Source organism: Copadichromis virginalis, linkage group LG7 (assembly GCF_057382275.1).
Source record: "Copadichromis virginalis isolate Kocher_CV1m ecotype Utaka linkage group LG7, C_Virginalis_male_GT1.1, whole genome shotgun sequence".
In the NCBI taxonomy this organism is placed as follows: Eukaryota; Metazoa; Chordata; class Actinopteri; order Cichliformes; family Cichlidae; genus Copadichromis; species Copadichromis virginalis.
This window is the reverse complement of record NC_140624.1, coordinates 5,169,764-5,189,783: the sequence shown is the minus strand read 5'-3', so window position 1 is coordinate 5,189,783 and position 20,020 is coordinate 5,169,764. Positions and strand designations below refer to the sequence as shown.

The window sequence follows — 20,020 nt, the reverse complement described above, 5'->3', positions numbered from 1 at the left end:
AGAATACTGAGTTGCATCCCAAGAACACCATACCTACTGTGAAGCATGGGGGTGGAAACATCATGCTATGGGGCTGTTTTTCTGCCAAGGGGACAGGACGACTGATCCGTGTTAAGGACAGAATGAATGGGGCCATGTATCGTGAGATTTTGAGCCAAAACCTCCTTCCATCAGTGAGAACTTTGAAGATGAAACGAGGCTGGGTCTTCCAACATGACAATGATCCAAAACACACCGCCCGGGCAACAAAGGAGTGGCTCCGTAAGAAGCATTTGAAAGTCCTGGAGTGGCCTAGCCAGTCTCCAGACCTCAACCCCATAGAAAATCTGTGGCGGGAGTTGAAAGTCCGTGTTGCTCAGCGACAGCCCCAAAACATCACTGCTCTCGAGAAGATCTGCATGGAGGAATGGGCCAAAATACCAGCTACTGTGTGTGCAAACCTGGTAAAGACCTATAGTAAACGTTTGACCTCTGTTTTTGCCAACAAAGGTTATGTAACAAAGTATTGAGTTGTGTTGTGATATTTTGATACCACGGTAGCATTTACAGGATATTGTTTTATACAGAAAAGAGTTACTCAATAAGGCCCATTTACTAGTTGTTTTTCTCTTTCTCTCTGACCCAAGAATTGATGTGTAAGAATCACAGGCTGGTACCCCAAGGTCGAAAATACCACAGAGACGAGACCACTTCCTTACTCCCATCCTCCCTTCTTTATCTCTTAGAAAAAGGCTCGTTAAAGGCCAGGTGGTTTGTTTCAGAATTCACTAATGAAAGAACTCTGTATTCTATGTCTAGGAGTGTATTTTGCTGGGATGATCATAAATTGTAGCTGAACTGATAAACTACACACAGGATACTTCTTTGCTCACAAGGCAGGAAGACGTTTCCTTATTTGGTCTGTACCGGTTTGAACTGAGAACTTGCTGACACACGAACCTTTTTTTCTCTATATAAGCTGTTGTATACTTAATAAACCTTTGAGTCGATTGGGAAGACAACCTAAAGCAGTCTCGGTTTTCTTGTTCTCCCAAGCTGCTCCCGAGCTCGTACTAACACGCTGAATGGCATACCTGAGTGTTGCTTTAAATAATTAGGAATCTTAGAAGGAAAGGACAGAACTCTGCTTATCGCTCGTGCCTTGGAGGGAAAACCGGGATGGACATTTTTTTCCTTCAAGTTGTATTTTTGTTATTGACCAAATACTTATTTTCCACCCTGATTTACGAATAAATTCTTTACAAATCCTACCATGTGGATTCATGGATTTTTTTTTCACATTCTGTCTCTCACAGTTGAAGTGTACCTCTGGTGCAAATTACTGACCTCTGTCATCATTTTAGGAGGGGGAACTTGCACAATTGGTGGCTGACTAAATACTTTTTTGCCCCACTGTAGCTCGTTACTACCCAACTCTGGTCTTCTTACTGTTGCCTCACAGCAGGAAGGTCCTGGATTTGAATCCACTGGCCACCTGAGGCCCCACTGTCTGGAGTTTGCATGCTCTCCTCACGTTTTTGTAGGTTCTCTCCGGGTAACTCTTGCTTCCACCCCAAATATATGTATAGAATCAAATTAACTGGTCATTGTTAACTGGTCATAGTTGAGAGTGAGAATGTGTGCACGTATGATTGTCTGTTTCTGAATTAGCGCTGCAATAGACTGGTGATCTTGTCGGATCGTATGATAACATGATAACTGTTATCCAGCTAATGACGAGGAAATCCCGTTTTGTTAGAGTCTATTAAAATCAAATTTGCCTCAAAAGATCCTCTGGAAAAGAGCACAGTACTTTAAACGGAGTTTATTAAACACAGTCATATGAACAGCAGAACAGTACATCACAACACATAGCAAAGCAGCAAAGCAAACCCATGGGGTGTAGAGCCTTTAAGCACAAACAGCAGAGACATACAAGGTAACTGATGGAAAAAGCTTACCTGACTTTTTTATAGGAGTCCACAAACCATCATCCTGGTGCTGGGTAACTTTCCATTTCTTGTCTTTTTACTTATTTAGTTTTAAATTAAAACGATAGGTATTTTCCCAATTTTACAAACATCGATACTTTAACATATTAACTCCAGTTAATATGTTGATTTTACTCATTTTTGTTCTCTTTTTGATCTTCAGCACTTGTCTTATATAACTTCCTGGCACCCCTTCCCAGACCTTTTCATCCATCATTTTAATCAGTCCTTTTATGGCCAAAGTGAGTGAGAAATTCAGAAACAACAGGTGCAAGGACGGCTTCGCAGTAGAAACGATTAATCTGCCTGACAGTTTTGTCAGTTTTGCTGCCAAAAGTAAGCTATAAATTTTATTCATGACAGGTTTTTGACAACTTTGGACAGTGTAGGCTGTCAGAGGTGCATCTTCAGCAGGGCCAACTTCGATTAACCCTTTGTCTTGGCATGTCACCACAGGTCATAACACAATCACAAGTTACAAATTAATCTTAATTATGCTGTTAAATGCTTAACATGGTGTCAATAGAAAATTGTACTTAGTAGTCAGTATAATCTTTTAATAATTTAAGTTTGCATATGATAGAATACTGCATGATGACCTCTTTATGACTCAGACTGTTGTTTTAATTCACTGTGACCCGTTATCATGCAGGGAAGGAACAGTACCTGCTAGATAAGAGCTTAACAAGCAGTTTCACTTTGTACCAGGTAGAGGAGCCTCTCCTGGCACACGCACACACACACATATACACATCCACATTCCAATGCAATAAACGAACGCACCTACTGTTGTATATAAATAAAGACCAGGGCAGTGGCAGAGTGCGAGTCCCGGAGCCCTCACTCTCGTGCTGCAAGTAAAACTGTGTGTCTCCACTCTCTGACTCTCAGCTGAAGAAGTGTATTTAGAATACATCTCTTGACACATGGTGAGTCCAATATATAAAAACGCTAGTGTAGGCATATAGTGTATGTCAGTATATATGATTATATAGTATATATGTTCAGTGTATACAAGTTTGTCCATGCTGTCCCCTACCCTTTGTCCTGTGATAGATGGGATAGGTTTCAGACCTCCTGCAACACTGAATTGGATAAACGAGAGAAGATAGATGGATAGTATCTCCATCAGCTAAATGGGTTTGTCATGTAATTAAATTGTAGAAGCACATTTTTTAAGGAGATAAAATGTTTGATGTTGTCAGGTGAATGCAGGAAAAATGGACTCTCCCAGAGAAAAGTGGATGCTGATTGCTGGAAACCTGGCACTCAAGCAGGTACATCATTTTCATTCAAAAAGACAAGGAAATAAAAAACTGTGACAAAATATATGGATAAATTTCAATATATCTGCTTATCTGTGCAGTATGACATTTTGTCTGCCAGGAATGATATTTTCTCACTATTCTTTTCATTTAACAAGCTACAAGCTACAGTGCTGGGCCTGCTGGCTTCCCTAATGGCATCTCTGTTGGGCTGGATGGCAGAAGGACAGATGCCCTTTAATCATATAATGCTCCTATGCTCAACCAGTGTTTCTTCTGCATTTGTGGCTTCACTGCTGCAAGGTAAATAATAACTTGCCATTACTACACTGTCCTTGACCTCTCTGTGACAAAGTGGTTAGGCATGAACTCATTTACCACTTGTCCCTTAACGATATTGAGAATTTATTCTTTGTTATTTTACAGTCAACCATAATAGTAGTTACATCCATTACATTCATGCATATGTTTTTTAAAGCAAATACTGTTAACCATCAGGTCATTTGAATTTTCTTCTGTTCACAGGCAAATGTCTGGTAAATTATATTTCTTTATGTTGCTTTGGTTACACTTACCATGTTTGTTCATTTATTCAGGTCCTATATCTAAACCAGGTGTGTGGGAAGGGCCGCCCCAGTACTTCCTGTTTATATAGGGTCATGAGGTCATTGATTGCAAATGAAGGATTTTTCATTTGCAATCAATGTTTTCCAGTCTGGTTTTCGCCCCTCCCATAGCACTGAAACAGCACTTATAAAAATAACCAATGATCTTCTTATAGCAGCTGACTCCGAAGTCCGAAGTCTTTATATTAAGGACCATCATCTTCTTTTCCACATGTGGGCCGCTTCACACTAGAGCGCGTTTGCTGTCACATTTTATTTGTAGTGTGAACAAGCAGACAAAAAAATCGGATTTGATCAAAAAAATCAGAATTGAGCATTAAGACGTTCTTTCCCAGCCTCACATGCTGCTTCCTGTCCGTCAGGAAGTCAGTAATCCACCCGCAGATAGGATCAGGCACATTCATCTGGGAAAGCTTGCCTTGGAGATGGTCTGGAAGGATGGTGTTGAAGGCGGAGCTGAAGTCCACAAACAGGATCCTGGCGTAGGTTCCTGGGGAGTCCAAATGCTGCAGGATGAAGTGTAGTTGATAGCATTGTCTACAGACCTGCTGGCTCTGTATGCAAACTGCAGGGGGTCCAGGAGGGGGGCCGTGAGGGTCTTGAGGTAGGAGAGAACCAGGCGCTCAAATGACTTCATGACCACAGATGTCAGAGCTACAGGTCTGTAATCATTTAGTCCAGTGATCCTTGGTTTCTTGGGGACAGGGATCATGGTAGAGGACTTGAAGCAGGCAGGCACATGACATGCCTGCAGCGAGGAGTTGAAAATGCCAGAGAACACTGGGGCCAGCTCGTTTGCACAGTGTCTGAGGGTGGCAGGAGACACACCGTCTGAGCCAGGAGCTTTTCGAGCATTCAGACTCTTGAACTGTTTCATCACATCTGCTTCATGAATATGAAGGGTTGTAGTGGGAGAAGGTGGTGTGAAATCCTCCTTGGTGTGGGGTGTGGAGGGGGGTGTTGTAGGTGAAGTGTTTGATGGTGGTGATGGCTCTATAGAGATTGACAGACCACGTGATTTTCGCGCATTGCATGCCAGGTACTAGTGGGAAACAATCAAAGCAATGCATCAAACGCAAGCATTTGCAGCACCGCAAAACGTTCATTCTCCGGTTCCAATACCTTTTTGCTTTTTCTTTGCCCCCCAAAAAAGGTATGTACAAAATGAAGGAGAACAAAGACAGACTTGATGAAAAGTCAAAGAAAAGATACGAGGAAAAAAATCAAAGGAGTGAAAGGGTCAGACCCTTAAGAGCAAACAGAGTGGACAAACGACGTTCGCGCGCTGCCCAACTTTCACCATGCTCAGATTTATAATTATACGGTTCTTAGAGTGAGTGCATACACTCATGAAGTTTAGTAACTTCAGGTCACTGCAACAAGCCCAGGTACAGTTTACTGACGGATGGGTACAGGACCTTGAAATGCATCGTGTAGAATGAAAGACCATTGTACGAACAAAGGTAAGTTTACCAGTCTCACAAATTGTCTTCATAAATACACATTCGTTAACCGTTTATTAATAGGACCTTTGAGGTTAACGGTAATTAATTAGTAGTGGAAATAATTTCTGGTACGCATTACAGAAATGTAGCAGTGACAATAATATTGTATGCTGTAATCGTACTGGGCAATTAGTGACACAAAACAACTGTTTTATCCTGTGAATAAAAGTATATGTTTTTCTCAATGTACCATGGTAATAACAGAAGCGAAACGCAATATTGTGTCAGGACAATTTATTATTTAAGCACAATAAACAAAGGAGCATAGCGCGACAATTTCTGTTCAGCGCCAGACTTGCTTGTAACCTATATCACTAATTATGTTATGAAAAATGACGTATTAACTACAACAGAAGACTGACCTTCGTGTAAATGCTTGGAGCAGACTAACCTGTGAGCTGGAGTGTTCTGGGACGTTATATTTGGTCTTCGAATGGCTGCAATCCAGGCCATCCGTCGCCTCTTTGTTACTTCGGAAACATGATTGAACAATTTCTCTTCAACGACGTAATCCGATAACAACCGATCTCTTTACCCGTCGGCTTCCCGTGGCTGTCATGCGACCGGCTATTGAAGTTAATAATACAACAGCTTCTTGACATTTTTTGTGTTTCTTTTTATCGCTGTGTAATTGATTTCAATTGAAAGCCTGCATGCGCTAGTACCGCTTGCCACGCGTTCCCAGAATCCTTTGCGGTTTTACCCCTGAATGACGTCACATTTTCAATCTCTATGGAGACGGGAGAGGTCGGGGAATGAATGTCCAAAGTGTCTCTATTGTTGGGGCCGTTGGAGGTGTGAAGGCTGCCTGATGGCTCGTCAAAACGGCAGTAAAAGTCGTTAAGGGTGTTGGCCAAGAGCAAGTCAGCAGTGGAGTGGGGGGTTTTACGCTTGTAGTTGGTGATATTCCTAAAACTTTTCCACACAGAGGCCGAGTCATTCTCTGAGATCTGCTGCTGCATCTTCTCGGAGTGCTGGTGTTTAGCAACGTCCACTTCTTTAGTGAACCTGTACTTGGCCTCTCTGTAGCAGTCCCTGTCTCCACTTCTGAACGCCTTTCTCTTTTCCAGCCACAGCTTTTTGAGTTTAGGAGTAAACCAGGGTTTGTCATTGTTATAACTCACCCTAGTGCGTGATAGCACAATGCTGTCCTCACAGAAGTGGATATAGGAGGTGACACTGTCCGTAAACTCATCCAAGCTGTTAGAAGGAGCCCTCATTGTGTCCCAGTCTGTAGACTCCAAACACGTGTGAAGCTCCTCCACAGCCTCGTTGCTCCACAGTTTTTTAGTCCTCACGACAGGTTTGGTTCAGGTTCAGTTACAACAGTCTTTTGTCTTAGTTGGACTGTTACAAGTCTTACACGCACATGTCTGTTTGAGACTATCACGTGTTAATGGACTATGCATATTCATGTAATCACAATAAAAGGAGTGCCACCTGTAGTCTGGCCGAGGTCAACAACGTTCAAGTGGAAGGAACAGCGCTTGGCTTTAGTCGGCCTCCCTCGCGAGTGATCACACAACGAGCTTTGTCTTGTGTCTTGTTTTGCTGCTGCAGTTGGTTGTCTAATTGTTCCAGCAGGGTTTGTACTTAGATAAACCCAACAATATAATTTCATATCATGGTCTAAAGAGCTTGAAAAAAAAAAGCATCTGGATTTCTTGACTTTCTTGAAGATGTTTCACCGCTTATCCCAGAAGCTTCTGCAGTTCTAAGAGCAATTGGTGTAGAGCCCAAGATTTTTAAGACGCATTGGGAGTATCCCTAATAGGGCCGTGGACCCCCTATTGATCCTCTGCCTAATCACACGAGCCAAGGGGTGAAAACAAGAATAGGTCTCCAAAGGTTGATTCTGTTCATCTGGACGTAGCGTTTTCAGTGAGAGTAACATAAGTTACAACATATGTTAACCTATCTTAAGTTAACATATGTTAACATATGTTATGTTCAGGAGGATTGCCAGGATTTATACATCAGGGAAACAAAACAACCTCTGGAGAAGCGGATGGCACAACACGGAAGAGCTACCTCGTCAGGCCAGGACTCTGCAGTCTATTTAGAATAGAATAGAATAGAATTCAACTTTATTGTCATTGCACATGCACAGGTACAGGGCAACGAAATGCAGTTTGCATCCATCCAGAAGTGCTTTAGTGATATAGATATATTACAATATATATTAGCAATAATATAGATATGTAAGTATATTACAGAAATGGGTCTATTACACCTACAGGTCAGTGGACACTCTTTCAATGATGAGGATGTAACATCCTGGACAGGGAGGTTTGAGCGCCGAGTCCAGGAGGCCATTTACGTGAAAAGGTAAAGACCATCTCTGAATCGAGGAGGGGGCCTAAGGGTACATCTTTCGCCATCTTACAATGCTGTGATTGCAGCCATTCCCCAACTCTCTGTGAATGGTACTCATGGCCATTGATCAGTGGTTGTTGATCAATGGTCATGAGAATTTGCATAATTATGATGAAGGAACTGACCTCCCAGCCCATTGTTCCTTCAGTGGGCTGGTTTCAGTCATTATGCAAATGTACTGTTTATAAGATTGGGGAAACCTGCAGTCAGCTGAAACTGAGGAAGTCACTTGGATGAGTGAGGAAATCTTTCTGCCACTGAAAACCCTACGTCTGTTCAAAGATGCCTTAACACCCACTCACGTCTTGGGCTATTCGACCTCAGTAAATCACATGATAGGGTGGGGCTAGATCTCACAATGGGTTCACACATAAAACTTGTCTGATTGTGACCCACTCCCATTTTCACACCTTGGCTCGTGTGATTAGGCAGGGGATCAATAGGGGGTCCACGACCCTCTTATTAACATTCCCAATAGGGCTTAAAAATGTAGGACTCTCCACCAATTGCTCTTAGAACTAAAGAAGCTTCTCGGATGAGATGTCACGGTTTTTTTTAGCTCCGTAGACTATGATGACGTGGATTACTGAGGACCTTCACAGACATCATTTCATATCATCTTTATTGCTCTGTAGCTACAATGCACACAGTACATATTCACAGCTACTGATGTCTAATGTCTAAAATAATTCAATTACTACTATTATTTATTGGGCGTAGTGTTCTAGCAGTGACCTGAATACTACAAAATGATAAAAAATTTTCCTAATTTTCCCCATTAAAATGTGTTTTTGGTTACAACTGAATGAACTCTGGCCCTTGCTTTCCATTCATTCTTGACTCTATATTACTTTATTCTATTAAAGCTGAAATATTTGAATGAAAATCTTTTAAGGTCAAATGCTCAAGCAGAATGAACACTGAACACTTTTAGCTTGTCTTTAACTTCTTCAAGGTATCGTTATGGTGGGAGTGATCATTGGCTCCAAGCGGATAGGAATCAACCCTGACAATGTGGCCACACCGATAGCAGCCAGCTTTGGAGATCTCATCACTCTTGCCTTGTTGGCATGCTTCAGTCAGTGGTTCTACTCCTTTATAGGTGAGAGATAAGGGCCATAACATGGTCTTGTTTGAATGTACAAACAGTGAAGAGTAATGCTGTATATTTGGTGCAAGTGCTAGAAGTCATGTATTTTTTACTTTTGGCCAACAAATGACACCAGTTCACCCAAGTCCACCAAGATCACAGCCTTTACTTTTTCAACTAAATCCTGATAGAAAATAAAAGGCAAAATAATCTCTTTTTTCTTTTTGACAGAACTTTATCCATATGTGTTGTATCTGGTAAATCTATCGTTTTTATGCCTGATTCCTGCCTGGGTGGCTGCCTCATCCAAACATCCAGCCAGTGAAATCTTGCTGCACACAGGCTGGGAACCCATCATTATAGCAATGCTCATCAGCAGGTACTCTCTGCTGCTTTCACATGTTCAGATTTCCTGATGGTGTTCTCTAGTGTGAATTTTTAAATAAAGCAAACAAACAGTAAGTCATCATATGGATAATTTCTATAATAACAATTTGATCATTTGATACCATTAACTCGTTTGCTTTATGTTAGAAAAAGATAATAGAAAAATATTATGAATACCCTCACATACCTCTTACTGGTATTATTTTGATTGTCTTTCTTCTAGTATTGGAGGAGTTATTCTGGACAAGACTGTATTAGATCCAAACTTGGCAGGGATTATAGTTTATGCCCCTGTCATAAATGGTGAGTTGTTCTCTTTATTTGTGTTCTTGTATTTGAGATCATAACAACATATTGATGTAATGTATGGACAATTCTACATTTTGTACATAATTTGGTAATGCTTGCATAATCATAATTTCTATTCTTAGCGAACATGTGAAAAAAATAATCCTGCTGTAAGACCGGTCCTTGAGAAATAATGGGGTAGGGTCAGAAAGTTATGTATCATAAGTTGAAGATGAAAAGAAAGAACAAAGAATGAAAGGGTACCCAATGCTGATCCTATATAAGAGGAAGGTCGATATACCCCAGACTGCTGCCTTTTTCCTGTCTGTCCTTTGGTATGTCTTTGCCAGATGTGCTTTAAGGCTGTACACCCCAAGGTTGCTTCACTTTAGTTTGCTTTGCTTGCTTTCTACGTGTTATTTTTGCTGCAAAATGTACTGTTCTGCTGTTCATATGACAATGTTTAATAAACTCTGTTCTAAGAATTCTACTCTTTTCCAAAAGATCTTTATGAGTGATTTGATATTAATTGGATCTGAAAAGCTGGACCACCACAGCTTTGTGTCAAAATTTGCAACTTGAGGTGATTTAGTGAGCTGAAGCCAGGCCCTAAAAATTTATTATGAGGAAGTTAAAATGTCAGCCAAGATAGATAAGTTAATATGCATTGCTGTATATTCTTCAGCAGTGTTCCTTTTACTCTCCGAGGACAGTTTTGTGCTGGTTCGCCCAGGATGTTTGCGTATGCATCCGTATTAGCTGGAACTCAAACCTCTTCCAGTGAAAGAAGTATTATATTTCTGCTTGTAAAATAATATGACCAGTAATATGAGTTGAAAAATCATTTGTGGTTCTGTATTGCTGATAGATAGCAACAAGCCAATCTTTGCATATATTCCCGTTCTTTGTACGCTATTTCTTCCTTTTGTTTGTATGTAGTTTTTTTTAATTGCTAGTTTTTATAGTTCTTTTTGTTACTATTTTTGTGTCTTGTTAAAAGGCCACTTTTATCCCTTTCCATTAGTTGATAGAGTCACTAAAAGACATTTTTACAATGGCAAATAAGTAAAGTAAAGTTGCGCCACAGGCCGGTCTATGTCCGACCATATTTTCACGGACTGGCCTTTAAGGTGTCGCGCACTAATACAAAAAAATACAAACAAAACCAGTATCGGTATCAAAAAAAGAGATGTATTCATACCACATGGGAAAAGACCCAGGGAAACCAAGTTAACGATAAAAACAATTACAAAATAACGATAAAAAATGATAAAGTGGTCCCCAGGGGTTGGGGACTGCTGGATTAGGGAAAATCCAAAATAAGTTCTGTCATGGTCCTGGGTCGGTGACCCAGCGCTTTTAGTTTGTTATCATTTTCTAGATGATGATTGTTTAAGTTCTGTGTTATTTTCGATCTGCCTCTGAGTCTGCGTCTGTCTGTCTATGGTGTCTCCCCATCTGTTTGTGAATCTGTCTGTTTAGTTCAATGTCTTGTCTGGTTCCATGTATCTGAGTTTCCTGTTTTATTGTGAAGGTCCGTGTCGTATGTGAGTGTGATCAGTTTACGTTTCCCCTGTCCCGTCAGCCCAGATTCCTCCCAGCTGTGTTGCCCTCCTGTCTCTCATCCCCTGATTACTGGTGTGTGTATTTAAGCCCTGTGTGTTCTCCTGCCTGTTGCCGGTTCGTCTGTGTAACTCCGCGTCAGTCTGTGTTCCTCGGTGTCCTGCTCGTCTCTCTGCCTCTCTTCCCTTTCTTGTTTCATCTCAGGTTTGTCATTTAGCTTTCCCAGTTCAGGTCTTTAGTTTTGTCTTCCCTCTTGCCTGTTTTGCCTTCTCACCACTGTGTAAATAAACTCACCGGCATCTCATCCACTGCCTGCATCTTGGGTCCTTCTTCTAACTCCACACGGCTCGCCTCGGCAGCCGTGACAAGTTCAAACCTGTGCACCTAATTCTTGTTTTTAAATACGTTACAGATGTATGGTGTAAAATCATACCACCCTGGAAAAAGAGAGTTGAAAGACCCCCAATGAATGTATGTAAACTTCCAACTACAACTGTAGGTTTAGTCTAGACAATTAACAACGTGACCTGGAATTTAACCAAAGCTCTTGGCTCAAGCTATTGGTTAAGTCAAATCCTGCAAAGGGATCCAAATGTTTAAACTGCATGCAACTTGCACCTTTAAACAAAATGATCAAAATCTATAAAATGTTGGGTAAACCATGTCTCACATGACCAGCTGACAGCCATTCCCTGTAAGATTAAGATACTTTATATGTCATTATTGAAAGACACAACAACAACAACTCTATCAACCAATCGCAGTGGATAAGATAAGATAAGATAAGATAACCTTTATTAGTCCCACACGTGGGAAATTTGTTTTGTCACAGCAGGAAGTGGACAGTGCAAAAGTTATGAGGCAAAAATTAGAATACAATAAGAATAAATACAGTACACAACTGTACAGAATAGAATAAAATAAAATACTATATACAGTAGAATAAAATAAAATAAATATACAATAAGATAAAAATAGAATACAAATACTATATACAACTGAGTAAAAATACGATGACAGAAAGGATTATTGCACTTGGTATTATTGCATATGTATGGATGTGTGTGCTTGATCAGTTAAAGTCTTTATTATGGAGTCTGACAGCAGTGGGGAGGAAAGACCTGCGAAATCTCTCCGTCCCACACCGTGGGTGCCGCAGTCTCCCACTGAAGGAGCTGCTCAGTGCTGTCACAGTCTGCTGCATGGGGTGGGAGATGTTGTCCATCAGGGATGACAGCTTAGCCGCCGTTCTCCTGTCACTCACCACCTCCACTGGGTCCAGAGGGCATCCTAGAACAGAGCTGTAGCATTTAAAAAAGATGCAAAAACTTAGAGTTTACTCGGGTCCCAGTGATGAAACTATCTTGCGAACACACGTCACTGTCTACACAGACGCTCTGACTGTTAAATTTCAAAAGGACTCCACACTCACAGCTGGGACTTTATCTTGTCGCCACAGTTTAAGGCCTATTAAAGATCTGAAAGTGTGACGACCTGGATAAGAATCTGATAATCAGAGAGCGATCTGGGGAAGACTTCTCTCCTTTAGCTGTAATTTGCACAGTCAATCCTACAACTGGGATCTTTTATCTTAAAAGCAATTTGCTTTTCAAAACATGAATACATGAATATGCATAGTCCTTACTTGTTGTAGGCAACAAGTCTTTGACACCAAAAATATGTGAAGTTCTTTAGAATTCTGTGCAAGGGCTTTTCCACTTTTACATGCATAATCACCCTGATTCTTTTCATATTTCTTTGCTTCTTTGTTTATTCATTTGTTTCTTTCTTTTAAGTTTTGTTAGGTTTGCTCCTCCATAGATTTAGGGAACACTATTAGAAAACACTTGTATTTCCATTGGCATGAAGTTTATTTATTTTTTATCTTATTCATAAGTATTTATGATGAAGCACAGTGCAGTGTTCTACTTGTAGATAAGGGGCTTAACTTAATGGAAGATTGAAATCATTTTATGACCACACAGTCCTGTATTCACTAAACTGAATAAAAAAAAATGCTAATTTAATCATGAAAATAATTTACTGAAATACAATTTTAATAATGTGTTGAGAAAATAAACAAAAGGAACTCCTGGACCAAAAAGCTGTACCAAACAGACTTGAACAAAATCAATATGCGGACCAGCAACATCAACAGCTCCACGGCTTCTACCAAGGTTGCCCAATCTGTGATTTCCTTGCCCTGACAGATGTTCAGAAAATCTGATACTTTACATCTTGATGCATTCTCAATCACCCAGGTAAGTAAATACGTGTCTCTGTGGCTTTTAAAACCCAAAACACACTGTGCCAAAAATCGGTCCACCCCAAGGATCAGGGGCCTGTTCTTCGTACCTCGCTAAGTAAGTTAGCTGGATTAGATTGTTGACGATTTCGCGTGATCTTGGATCATTCGGTTCCCCGAAGCTCATCCGGGACTTGCTGTCATAGCAACAGAGCCGTAAGCGTAAACCTGCTCGGGAGCAGGCTTACTTTATGTAAACAGGATTAGATCGCGGCCACGCAGGTATGTCCGCTTCATTTATACGAAAGCAACAGCGATAAATAAATAACATCAATGTAACTGAAGATAATGCAGCACTTGATCCTTTTATTGATGTCACACAGATACATACAGGTCATTTCCTAAAAAAGGGAAATGTACTATTAACATTCTATTACATGTATGTGATTATTACAGATGTAATTCATATTTCAGAGTAGTAATTGTAAATTACTTCGTGTAATCAAGATGAGAGACCACGGCTATAAAATCCAAGGTGGATTTGGGAAGCCTGTCGCAGCCATGTCCTGTCCGTTTACGCGAGCAACCCATTGCGGAAGGTGCAAGATTGATAAGGAGAGTCCTCAGAATTCAGCGTATATTGCGGGACAGACAGGATCCTTTAGCTCAGCGCGACAGTGTGCTCATTGAGAGATATCGATTTTCCCGTGAGGATATTATTTACTTAACCAACTTGTTGACGAGGGGGTGCAGGACCACCACCTGTCTTTTTTTGCTCTGCCCTTTTCTTGGTTGCTGTTATAAACAAACAAACAGATTATTTCAGGGTCTCTTTCCAAGAGACGAAAAGCAATATAAGTGATAAATATTACCATTCTGTAGAATACTCCTGTATTCCACTTTTACTTGTTCCCATGTTCTAGTGGGTCCTGTTGTGGCTCTAATGTGAAAGAGGATATAATATAACAATATAATATAATGTAATATAATATTGGATAATATAGTGTGATATGATAAATCTACCCTACCGCCTACTGGTGTTGGCCAGAGGGGCCGATGGCGCGATATGGCAGCCTCGCTTCTGTCAGTCTGCCCCAGGGCAGCTGTGGCTGCAACCGTAGCTGCCTCCACCAGTGTGTGAATGTGAGAGTGAATGAATAGTGGCATTGTAAAGCGCTTTGGGTGCCTTGAAAAGCGCTATATAAATCCAATATATTATTATTATTATTATTATTAAATTACTTACGAGTTTAATTTGTCAGCAACTTTCTGCCAGCCCTCTCTCCTTGCTTTTGCAGCCTTTGCAGTGTTCCCTTGCGTTCTGATTAAACTCTGAAACTCCTGAAATCCCTCACTCAGGAGTTCTTGCTCTGCTGCCGAAAAATACCGAGCCGAGCGCGCTCCTTCGACATTTTCGCCGACCAATCAGAGGGTTGCCGATCAATGTTTCTACTATCGATGCGTAGCCCCTTTTACGACACCCAGTGATCTCACATTACTGCGTCCAGCTGTACTAATCGTCAACGGAAGGTGTGTTCGGAGAACCGGATTAGCGAGCTCACGGTTAGCGCGATGGTTTGATCTTGGATGTGTCATTTGATCTTGGATGTAGTGAGCGACGTACGAAGAACGGGCCCCAGGTCCGCTGACACAAACAGAGGAGCATAGTGTGCGCTGTTAAGTGCCAGGAGGATTGCCAGGATTTATATATCAGAGAAATAAAACAACCTCTGGAGAAGCGGATGGCACAAAACAGAAGAGCTACCTCGTCAGGCCAGGACTCTGCAGTCTATTTACACCTACAGGCCAGTGGACACTCTTTCAATGATGAGGATGTACACATCGTGCACAGGGAGGTTTGAGCGCCGAGTCCAGGAGGCCATTTACGTGAAAAGGGAAAGACCATTTCTGAATCGAGGAGGGGGCCTAAGGGTACATCTTTCGCCATCTTACAATGCTGTGATTGCAGCCATTCCCCAACTCTCTGTGAATGGTACTCATGGCCATTGATCAGTGGTTGTTGATCAATGGTCATGAGAATTTGCATAATTATGATGAAGGAACTGACCTCCCAGCCCATTGTTCCTTCAGTGGTGCAATGTACTGTTTATAAGGTTGGGGAAACCTGCAGTCAGCTGAGACTGAAGAAGTCACTTGGATGAGTGACAAAATCTTTCTCCCACTGAAAACGCTACGTCCAGATGAACAGAATCAACCTATGGAGCAGATACTTCACTGTTCTCTTCCTATTTCTTATCTCTAATGTATCTCCAATGTGGCTCTTGCTCTGATAAACCTTTTATGAGGCCACATGGCCTTGTGTATCGCAACCATTCAGCCCATCCTTCTGCCATGAAAAACACCTTGAGCAGCATGGGTACAATCCATTTCCCAAGCTACATGTGGAGTCTAAGTACAACATCAACACCCACACAGAGTCTTCGTCTTAGATAGATACAGATCACTCAAGCTCAAAAAGTTCTCAAAACATTCTGTGTTGTGAGACAAATACATGTGATGTAAAATAAATGATCTATTAGTACCATATATGTGATATTCCAGTGCTTTAGAATTTTTTTAACAAGTTAACTGTCCTTTGGTCAAATTGAGTTGTACACATGTATTTTAATACACACAGTAACTGAAAATAGTGGAGTAAATAATTATGGTACTTTTCACACATAATATTTCTCATTCAATGAAACACTAGTCAAAATATTAATGAGGATTTTTACTTCCCACTTTCCCTTCAGCAAAGTAGCATTTTGTGTTTTTCTCTTAGGAAGCTTATGGTGGAAATGCTATTTTTTCCTTTTGTTTGTGTCACATTTTATGGTATTTGTAGCTCTGAAACATGACCAGAAGTCTGATTTTGGGACAGTACAATTCTTAGAAACACATATAAAAATACAACTAATCCATTAGTCACAGTACAGAAACGAGCACTGCGTATTATTCACAAGGCTGGTTATCTAGATCATACTCACAAACTCTTTCTTCAGGCAAAGTCAGGATCTGGTTAATTACAATACATCTATAATCTTATACAAAGCCTTTAATAAACTTCTACCTACAAATTTACAAATTATATTTGAAATTCGAGAAAGGGTTTATAATGTGAGAGGCTTCGGGGAATTCAAATTACCCAGAACTCGAACAACCCGTAAAGGTTTTTGTGTGTCTGTATGTGGTGTGAAAATCTGGAATAGTCTGAGTTTACAACTGAAACAATGCAAAAACATTCATAGATTTAAATTCCTCTACAAACAGTTGGTCTGGTCACAGTATACTCAATGATGGTTTAGTGTGCTCTGTAATGTCTGTTCTCTTACCATTGCTGGTATGGATTCCAAAAAAAAAAAAAAAAAAGTGTGCGTATGTATGTACATATATATAGTTGGTGGAGTTTGGGACGGAGTTTGTATATCCGGCCATACAACTGGGACTTAACTCCTCTCTGTGCAACTGGATTGTGGACTTCCTCACTAACCGTAGACAGAGTGTCAGAGTGGGTAAGAACACCTCTTCCACCCTTGTGGTCAACACCGGTGCCCCTCAGGGGTGTGTTCTGAGCCCTCTGCTATACACTCTCTTCACCCATGACTGTATTTCCTCCTGCGCGTCCAGTCTCATTGTTAAGTTTGCAGATGACACTACAGTGCTCGGACTTATATCCAACAACGATGAGACAAACTATAGGACAGAGGTGCAACAACTAGAGTCATGGTGCCACGACAATAACTTGGTCTTAAACACCAAAAAGACCAAGGAGATCATTGTAGATTTCCGGAAGAGGGGTCATAACAACCATCTGCCTCTCTTCATTGGCAGTGAGGCGGTGGAGAGGGTGAGCAGTTTTAAATTCTTGGGGGTAACTGTGACCGAGGACCTGTCCTGGGGCAACCATATCACCTCAGTTGTACGGAAGGCCCAACAGCGCCTCTACTACCTGAGGAGACTGCGGAGCGCACACATTCCCAGATCTCTGATGTTGAACTTCTACAACTGTGCCATCAGCAGCGTTCTGACGTATGGATTTCTAGTGTGGTTCCCCAGCTGCACCAAGGCCGATCAGCAAGCACTCCAGCGGGTGGTGAAAGAAGCTGGCAGAATTATTGGAACAAGTCTGCCAGAGATCAGTAATATCTTCCCCACTCGCTGTCTGAGGAGGGTGCACAGTATCCTGCGGGACCAACATCACCCTGCGCGCCACCTTTTCCATCTGCTGCCCTCAGGGAGAAGGTACAGGTCTATACAGGCCAGAACATCCAGACTGGCCAACAGCCTGTATCCACAGGCTGTGAGGCTCCTGAACTCTCTGCCCCCCTCTCACGGACAATAACCATATCCAACTTCTTAATAGCAATGAACTGGTCTGCATTGGTGCATCATATCTTTATTCTCTTCCCCCTCCTGCCCCCCCCCCCTCTTTCGTAAATAGATAACTATCATATCTGATATCATATCTCACAGTACAATAATATTGAATGGGTTGCATTGTTGTATTTTGTCATGTTTCTCAGGTCTTTGTCTGAATTTCTACGAACATTATTGCTAAGGATTGTCTTATTGCATTGGAGTCACACTGGGTTAAATATGTACACTTGGGTTTTAAGGGGTATTTATTCTTTTCTTCTTTTTTTGGGTTGTATGGAAGCCCCAAACGCAATTTCATTGTTCTTGACAATGACAATAAATAAATACTACTACTACATGTGTGTGTAGATATATATGTATGTATGTATGTATGTATGTGTGTTTGTCACTATGTAATTATTATTGCCTGTTACCTGTGGTAACGCAATTTATAATTATTATATATTCTGTATTTAGTTATGATGGTTCTAATTGTTGTTTGCGAGCTGCCGATGAGATGCTTGCATGTGCCCGCGGCTGTTGATGGTTTGTTTGGTTGTAACGATGGGCGTAGCTGTGGGAAGCTTATTGTTTTTGTTGATGAGTGAGTATAGGGGTGGGATTTAATAAGTTTTCTTCGTCCCACTCCTTTTCAGGTAATTTTTGTTTTTTGTTTTGTGCACTTTATGTTCAATATATGTATTTTGTTGTGCCTGAAATGAATTTAAAAAAAGTTTTTGACTCTCATGCTAATTGTGGCACAGTTTCAGAATCAGAATCAGAATCAGAATGGGTTTATTGCCAGATGTTGAGGTTTACAACATTAGGAAATTGCCTTTCCCTTGTTTTGTCACAGCACACAATATAAGATAAGATAAGATGACCTTTATTAGTCCCACAGGTGGGAAATTTGTTTGTTACAGCAAAAGTGCAACGTTATGTATATAAAAAAAAAAAAAAAAAAAAAAAAAAAAAAATATATATATATATATATATATATATATATATATATATATATATATATATATATATATATATATATTTTTTTTTTTTTTTTTTTTTTTTCCTGACAGTGCATACATACATTAGGTTGGTCACCAGTTGAATGTTCTCCTTTTTTGTTCATATTCTTTATTCTTTACTTGCACAAAAGCTGGCTTAAATGCTCCTTTTCTTTTCTCATGAGGTGTTGGCGGAAATCTCGTTTCCATACAATCTAGTCGTATTTCAACTCATCTGCATTTGAAATACTCACCGGGGCAGTTGCCTGAGGGTCGACAGAGCTGTTCCAACCCTTGGCACACATTCTTTGGTTCAGGTAAAAATCAAATTTGAAACAATTTACATAATAAACACAGTTTGCCAACACAATCTGACGTTCACCTTTGTTGGGCAGGAGCAAACCATCGATCTGCTAAGATTCTGCTTCTCCTGGTGATCCCTGGTCAGTTGATCTTCTTACATGTTATTCACCTGATCAAAGGAGGCCACACTTTGCCAAGTCCTCTCTTCACCATCGCCTTCTTGTTTGCATCTTTGATTCAGGTAAGTCAAATGTGCACTGACAGGCTATTTCTCTTTGCATAGAGCAACTTAGTCTGCTGTGATCTTATGTCTCATTCTTTGTTTTTTTTAGGTGTTAATTCTGCTCTGCATGGCTGACTGTTTGGTTCACTGTTTGTGGAGGAGGGGTAAAGACCCCGACAGTTACTCAATACCTTACCTCACAGCCCTTGGAGATCTTCTAGGGACTGCTCTACTTTCAATTGCTTTTCTCATGCTGTGGTGCATTGGTGATCCAGGCAGTGTGTAGATTCAAAATGAGAAAACAAAACCCTTATAGTGCTTATTATTTTAAAAGGCAAAATGCAAGTAATACTGAAGATTTGCAACACACAAATGTGCCTTCACCTTTATGAACAAGTAACACAGTTTTCTGCCTTAAGGTGTTTATTTAAAACACAAGAAACACACCTACAGGACACATACAAATACTCTTAATTTTTGCACATTTCACATCTTTGTGTCTGTCTAATCCACTGCAAACCATCATGTACTTACAAAGTCAGGACGTCACGAAAACAGACAAACCATGACAGCGAGAGTGCAATTTTTTTCATCTTGTGCTTCACTGTGTGTGTGTGTGTGTGTGTGTGTGTGTGTGTGTGTGTTGTCACAATATGTTTTTTTTCCCCCTGTAATTTCTCTTAGTACAGAAATGAAAGTGCAATGAAACATTATGTGGAGGCCTATTCAGATGTATTGCATTTTAAATCTTTTTTTATAATGTTGCAAATTTGTATTCAGTGTAGCTCTGCTACATTGTAACTTTGCTATGTCTGAAAAAGT

At 40.7% G+C, this 20,020-nt stretch overlaps 1 protein-coding gene across 1 annotated transcript in view; it reads left to right on the top strand.

Moving 5' to 3' along the window:
* slc41a2a (solute carrier family 41 member 2a) overlaps window positions 1-19,958 on the top strand; it is a 28,153-nt gene extending 8,195 nt beyond the window's left edge. Inside the window, exons 3-10 of the mRNA XM_085461300.1 lie at window positions 3,176-3,247; window positions 3,394-3,538; window positions 8,698-8,844; window positions 9,064-9,211; window positions 9,443-9,522; window positions 18,858-18,989; window positions 19,068-19,216; window positions 19,308-19,958. Coding sequence (XP_085317426.1) covers window positions 3,176-3,247; window positions 3,394-3,538; window positions 8,698-8,844; window positions 9,064-9,211; window positions 9,443-9,522; window positions 18,858-18,989; window positions 19,068-19,216; window positions 19,308-19,484 — 1,050 coding nt within the window. The 3' untranslated portion in view covers window positions 19,485-19,958. The remainder of the gene's footprint in view (window positions 1-3,175; window positions 3,248-3,393; window positions 3,539-8,697; window positions 8,845-9,063; window positions 9,212-9,442; window positions 9,523-18,857; window positions 18,990-19,067; window positions 19,217-19,307) is intronic.
* The last annotated feature ends 62 nt before the right edge of the window (window positions 19,959-20,020 follow it).